The sequence below is a fragment of the Oncorhynchus keta genome, unplaced genomic scaffold, assembly GCF_023373465.1.
Source record: "Oncorhynchus keta strain PuntledgeMale-10-30-2019 unplaced genomic scaffold, Oket_V2 Un_contig_29680_pilon_pilon, whole genome shotgun sequence".
Lineage (NCBI taxonomy): Eukaryota > Metazoa > Chordata > Actinopteri > Salmoniformes > Salmonidae > Oncorhynchus > Oncorhynchus keta.
The window spans coordinates 43,193-50,000 of NW_026286671.1; the positions used below are offsets into that span (position 1 = coordinate 43,193).

Below are 6,808 nucleotides of genomic sequence, written 5' to 3' on the forward strand. Positions count from 1 at the left end.
GGAAGAGAGAGAGGTGGAGGTGTGAGGAACTGAAGGGAGGGTGTTAGAGGGAAGAGAGAGAGGTGGAGGTGTGAGGAACTGAAGGGATGGTGTTAGAGGGAAGAGAGAGAGGTGGAGGTGTGAGGAACTGAAGGGAGGGTGTTAGAGGGAAGAGAGAGAGGTGGAGGTGTGAGGAACTGAAGGGAGGGGGAAGAGAGGGAAGAGAGAAAGGTGGAAAGCCTCCAGTGACTTTATAGGTGATAAACACCCTAAACTACTCAACCATGGGTTTGTACTTTGTTATAAATGATCTCAGTCCCTTAAAATGTAATGACTGGTGCTTTAGAAGGGATCGAATGTTACTGTGTTAACTAGTAACCTGCCATTGTGTGGTAAAACAACAGGGCATTTAGGGACGGTTACAGGGTATGATGTTTATAGAGATCATCAACATCCTCATCACCTTCCTCATCATCATCGCCATCGTCATCACCAGCATCCTTATCATCATCACCAGCATCCTTATCATCATCACCACTATCACCATCAAAATCAAATCAAATGTTGTTTCTCACATGCACCGAATACCTTACAGTGAAATGCTTACTTACAAGCCCTTAACCAACAATGCAGTTTTAAGAAAATGCCTAAAAAAGTAAGAGATAAGAATAACAAATAATTAAACAGCAACAGTAAATTACAATAGCTGGGCTACATACAGAGGGTACTGGTACAGAGTCAATGTGTGGGGTCACCGGTGTGGAGGTCATATATACATGTGGGTAGAGTTATTAAAGTGGCTGTGCATAGATAATAACAGAGAGGAGCAGCAGGGGGGATGCACATAGTCTGGGTAGCCATTTGACTAACTGTTCAGGAGTCTTTTGGCTTGAGGGTACCATCATCACCATCATCAAGAACATCATCATCATCATCACTATAATTGCATTGATCTGAAACGCACCTGCATTTGACCAATGATGCATGAAAGAAGTCTGGTGCGTTGAATGGACTGATGTGAGCGCGCCCACAGTCAAAAGCCAATGGTCTCCTTTATAGCCGATCTATCCATCTGTAGTTACAGAGCACACACCCGGAGAGCGGAGCGGAGTGGCAACGTGACCGCGCCCCGCCAGCCCCCAGCAACGCAGTAGCTATATCATATGACTCAAAGCGTTCCGACTTCATTCACTACGGAGATCACAGTCTTCAGCGGGCCCGCTTTGAAGGGATACAATAGGCTACAAAAACCGTTTGATAAGAACAACCGGGACATGCGGACGGCTTGACATTATTTTTGACCTATTCTCCACTTGCTGATATAAACAGGACATAAAGTTGATATTTTTGGAAGTCTCCCATAAATGTATGGATAGTGAAATATTATATTCTCAGAGAATTGTATCGACATGCATAAAGGATTAAAACACTTAAAGGTTCCACTGCGAGACGTCTTCACTTCAAGTGGATTATAGCTCGTTCGACAAAATGATTACATTTCTCACATCTGGAAGTTCTTATCAGGACAGATAACTCTTGTCTCAGGTGCCGTAACACCGACCCATCTCCTGCTCCTGTGTTGCTTCTGTGGCCAAAAGCGGAGTAGGAAACCCAACTGACTTCAATAAACGTCAGTATTAAATGTAAACCTAAATGAACACCCAATAAAGTCCCACTGTTAGCCTCGCCATGTTGCCTATAATAGCCAAATAATTCGGACTACTGGCTGTAGACTCGTGGAGGTAGCGGTTCCACCCGAGGGATGGTACTGGATTCCCGTGGTTTGGGAGCGACGCCTCAGCTCCTGGTTCTGGGACGGTGTTGGTGGAACTACTGGAACTTTCTCTCGTTCTGGAGCCCAAAGGACCTGAAGGGAGATGAGAGCCGCTTTTCTGAGCTTCCTCCTCGCCTGCTTATTGTGCCTGTTACGCACCGCCGCTGAGGTAAAGGACTTTTATACGAGTTTTGGTTTGTACGCTATGTAGGGGCCAAATCTGTTCACATTGTGCTGTTTTTAGTGCAACGCTTACTTCGTTGGCAGGTGCAAGGTTTGTTCGCTCATGCTCCACTTATGCATAATTATGCACAAAACTCCAGAGTAGCGTTGCTGTAACTCCGTCAGAAAATGACATGACAATAGGGGAATCTATGGCTTCTCAGCAACAAGCGCAAACTAAGTGTACATTATACCACACCCTTAATTGTGCACATATTTGTGCTTAAAACACTTCTTCAGCGCTACATAGTCACACTCACACCACTTCTATAGCCACGCTATCCATTACGGTACGCTAACGTCTGTGTAGGTAATAAAGTGCTGTTATTTTCATTTCAATGTTTTCCTTTTGTTCTAGGAGGACCCACTCCCCCGGGAGCTGTTGGAGCGGCTGTCCCGCAGTGAGATACGCAGCATCAGCGACCTCCAGCGGCTCCTGGAGCTAGACTTGGAAGGTAGGCCTAAAGCCTCTTATATCCGTCTTCATTCAATGGCTTTATTACACAGCCTAGGGCTAGGCTTCAGTAAAGACACTGAATTGAGCTCAACACAACATGCCAGAAGTAGTCTACAAGGTTCTGGATAGAACCAAAACAGGTTCTATTGCTTGCTTCATATATGGCACCTCTAAATGTTCTATATAGAACCCCATGGGTTCTTATTCACTGACTCAACATTTGTTCTATATAGAACCTTAAGGGGTGCCATATATGAAGCAAGCAATAGAACCCGTGGGGTTCTATCCAGAACCTTTGTTTCTAAGTGTACCCTTTGAAGGTAGGAGGAGAGAGGTGGGAAGAGGTGCCACGGCTGTGTCTGGTTTGTGATAGGCTGTTAGCCTGTGGGCAACTTGGACAGGTTTGTCTGCCACATAAGAGATGTTGAATTAGACGAGTTACTTCCTGCAGTTTAGCGGGAGAGAGTCAGTGAATCTCCATTGGATGTTGCCCGGCCATGAGCACGCCCCTCTCGGGCGGGAACTAAAAGACGTCTCTGTCACTATGGGGCACTAGGGAGGACAGTCACCATGGGGTACTAGGGAGGACAGTCACCATGGGGCACTAGGGAGGACAGTCACCATGGGGCACTAGGGAGGACAGTCACCATGGGGCACTAGGGAGGACAGTCACCATGGGGCACTAGGAGGACAGTCACCATGGGGCACTAGGGAGGACAGTCACCATGGGGCACTAGGAGGACAGTCACCATGGGGTACTAGGGAGGACAGTCACCATGGGGTACTAGGGAGGACAGTCACCATGGGGCACTAGGGAGGACAGTCACCACTAGGGAGGACAGTCACCATGGGGCACTAGGGAGGACAGTCACCATGGGGCACTAGGGAGGACAGTCACCATGGGGCACTAGGGAGGACAGTCACCACTAGGGAGGACAGTCACCATGGGGTACTAGGGAGGACAGTCACCATGGGGTACTAGGGAGGACAGTCACCATGGGGCACTAGGGAGGACAGTCACCATGGGGCACTAGGGAGGACAGTCACCATGGGGCACTAGGGAGGACAGTCACCATGGGGCACTAGGGAGGACAGTCACCATGGGGCACTAGGGAGGACAGTCACCATGGGGCACTAGGGAGGACAGTCACCATGGGGCACTAGGGAGGACAGTCACCATGGGGCACTAGGGAGGACAGTCACCATGGGGCACTAGGGAGGACAGTCACCATGGGGCACTAGGGAGGACAGTCACCATGGGGCACTAGGGAGGACAGTCACCATGGGGCACTAGGGAGGACAGTCACCATGGGGCACTAGGGAGGACAGTCACCATGGGGCACTAGGGAGGACAGTCACCATGGGGCACTAGGGAGGACAGTCACCATGGGGCACTAGGGAGGACAGTCACCATGGGGCACTAGGGAGGACAGTCACCATGGGGCACTAGGGAGGACAGTCACCATGGGGCACTAGGGAGGACAGTCACCATGGGGCACTAGGGAGGACAGTCACCATGGGGCACTAGGGAGGACAGTCACCATGGGGCACTAGGGAGGACAGTCACCATGGGGCACTAGGGAGGACAGTCACCATGGGGCACTAGGGAGGACAGTCACCATGGGGCACTAGGGAGGACAGTCACCATGGGGCACTGGGGGGAGGACAGTCACCATGGGGCACTAGGGAGGACAGTCACCATGGGGAACTAGGGAGGACAGTCACCATGGGGGGGAGGACAGTATGGGGCACTAGGGAGGACAGTCACCATGGGGGGGAGGACAGTCACCATGGGGGAGGACAGTCACCATGGGGCACTAGGGAGGACAGTCACCATGGGGAACACAGTCACCATGGGGCACTAGGGAGGACAGTCACCATGGGGCACTAGGGAGGACAGTCACCATGGGGCACTAGGGAGGACAGTCACCATGGGGCACTAGGGAGGACAGTCACCATGGGGCACTAGGGAGGACAGTCACCATGGGGCACTAGGGAGGACAGTCACCATGGGGCACTAGGGAGGACAGTCACCATGGGGCACTAGGGAGGACAGTCACCATGGGGCACTAGGAGGACAGTCACCATGGGGCACTAGGGAGGACAGTCACCATGGGGCACTAGGGAGGACAGTCACCATGGGGCACTAGGGAGGACAGTCACCATGGGGCACTAGGGAGGACAGTCACCATGGGGCACTAGGGAGGACAGTCACCATGGGGCACTAGGGAGGACAGTCACCATGGGGCACTAGGGAGGACAGTCACCATGGGGCACTAGGGAGGACAGTCACCATGGGGCACTAGGGAGGACAGTCACCATGGGGCACTAGGGAGGACAGTCACCATGGGGCACTAGGGAGGACAGTCACCATGGGGCACTAGGGAGGACAGTCACCATGGGGCACTAGGGAGGACAGTCACCATGGGGTACTAGGGAGGACAGTCACCATGGGGCACTAGGGAGGACAGTCACCATGGGGCACTGGGGAACAGTCACCATGGGGAGGGAGGACAGTCACCATGGGGCACTAGGGAGGACAGTCACCATGGGGAACTAGGGAGGACAGTCACCATGGGGAACTAGGGAGGACAGTCACCATGGGGCACTAGGGGGACAGAACTAGGGAGGACAGTCACCATGGGGCACTAGGGAGGACAGTCACCATGGGGAACTAGGGAGGACAGTCACCATGGGGAACTAGGGAGGACAGTCACCATGGGGCACTAGGGAGGACAGTCACCATGGGGAACTAGGGAGGACAGTCACCATGGGGAACTAGGGAGGACAGTCACCCACTAGGGAGGACAGTCACCATGGGGAACTAGGGAGGACAGTCACCATGGGGAACTAGGGAGGACAGTCACCATGGGGCACTAGGGAGGACAGTCACCATGGGGAACTAGGGAGGACAGTCACCATGGGGCACTAGGGAGGACAGTCACCATGGGGCACTAGGGGACAGTCACCATGGGGAACTAGGGAGGACAGTCACCATGGGGAACTAGGGAGGACAGTCACCATGGGGCACTAGGGAGGACAGTCACCATGGGGAACTAGGGAGGACAGTCACCATGGGGCACTAGGGAGGACAGTCACCATGGGGAACTAGGGAGGACAGTCACCAACTAGGGAGGACAGTCACCATGGGGCACTAGGGAGGACAGTCACCATGGGGCACTAGGGAGGACAGTCACCATGGGGTACTAGGGAGGACAGTCACCATGGGGAGGACAGTCACCATGGGGTACTAGGGAGGACAGTCACCATGGGGAACTAGGGAGGACAGTCACCATGGGGTACTAGGGAGGACAGTCACCATGGGGTACTAGGGAGGACAGTCACCATGGGGTACTAGGGAGGACAGTCACCATGGGGAACTAGGGAGGACAGTCACCATGGGGCACTAGGGAGGACAGTCACCATGGGGCACTAGGGAGGACAGTCACCATGGGAACTAGGGAGGACAGTCACCATGGGGCACTAGGGAGGACAGTCACCATGGGGAACTAGGGAGGACAGTCACCATGGGGAACTAGGGAGGACAGTCACCATGGGGCACTAGGGAGGACAGTCACCGTGGGGAACTAGGGAGGACAGTCACCATGGGGCACTAGGGAGGACAGTCACCACACTAGGGAGGACAGTCACCATGGGGTACTAGGGAGGACAGTCACCATGGGGAACTAGGGAGGACAGTCACCATGGGGAACTAGGGAGGACAGTCACCATGGGGTACTAGGGAGGACAGTCACCATGGGGCACTAGGGAGGACAGTCACCATGGGGCACTAGGGAGGACAGTCACCATGGGGAACTAGGGAGGACAGTCACCATGGGGAACTAGGGAGGACAGTCACCATGGGGGGAGGACAGTATGGGGGGAGGACAGTCACCATGGGGTACTAGGGAGGACAGGTGGGGCACTAGGGAGGACAGTCACCGTGGGGAACTAGGGAGGACAGTCACCGTGGGGAACTAGGGAGGACAGTCACCGTGGGGAACTAGGGAGGACAGTCACCATGGGGAACTAGGGAGGACAGTCACCATGGGGAACTAGGGAGGACAGTCACCGTGGGGAACTAGGGAGGACAGTCACCATGGGGAACTAGGGAGGACAGTCACCATGGGGAACTAGGGAGGACAGTCACCATGGGGAACTAGGGAGGACAGTCACCATGGGGAACTAGGGAGGACAGTCACCATGGGGAACTAGGGAGGACAGTCACCATGGGGCACTAGGGAGGACAGTCACCATGGGGAACTAGGGAGGACAGTCACCATGGGGCACTAGGGAGGACAGTCACCATGGGGAACTAGGGAGGACAGTCACCATGGGGAACTAGGGAGGACAGTCACCGTGGGGAACTAGGGAGG

At 53.9% G+C, this 6,808-nt stretch overlaps 1 protein-coding gene across 3 annotated transcripts in view; it reads left to right on the plus strand.

Annotated features, from left to right (window-relative positions):
• The first annotated feature begins 445 nt into the window (after nucleotides 1–445).
• LOC118382184 (platelet-derived growth factor subunit A-like) overlaps nucleotides 446–6,808 on the plus strand; it is a 13,856-nt gene continuing 7,493 nt past the window's right edge. For 2 of the 3 annotated variants that reach the window (XM_052507483.1, XM_052507484.1), the window contains exons 1-2: nucleotides 446–1,922; nucleotides 2,334–2,430. In XM_052507483.1, the coding sequence (XP_052363443.1) occupies nucleotides 1,857–1,922; nucleotides 2,334–2,430 (163 nt within the window). In that variant the 5' untranslated portion in view covers nucleotides 446–1,856. The remainder of the gene's footprint in view (nucleotides 1,923–2,333; nucleotides 2,431–6,808) is intronic. The other variant, XM_052507485.1, reaches the window with a different exon arrangement.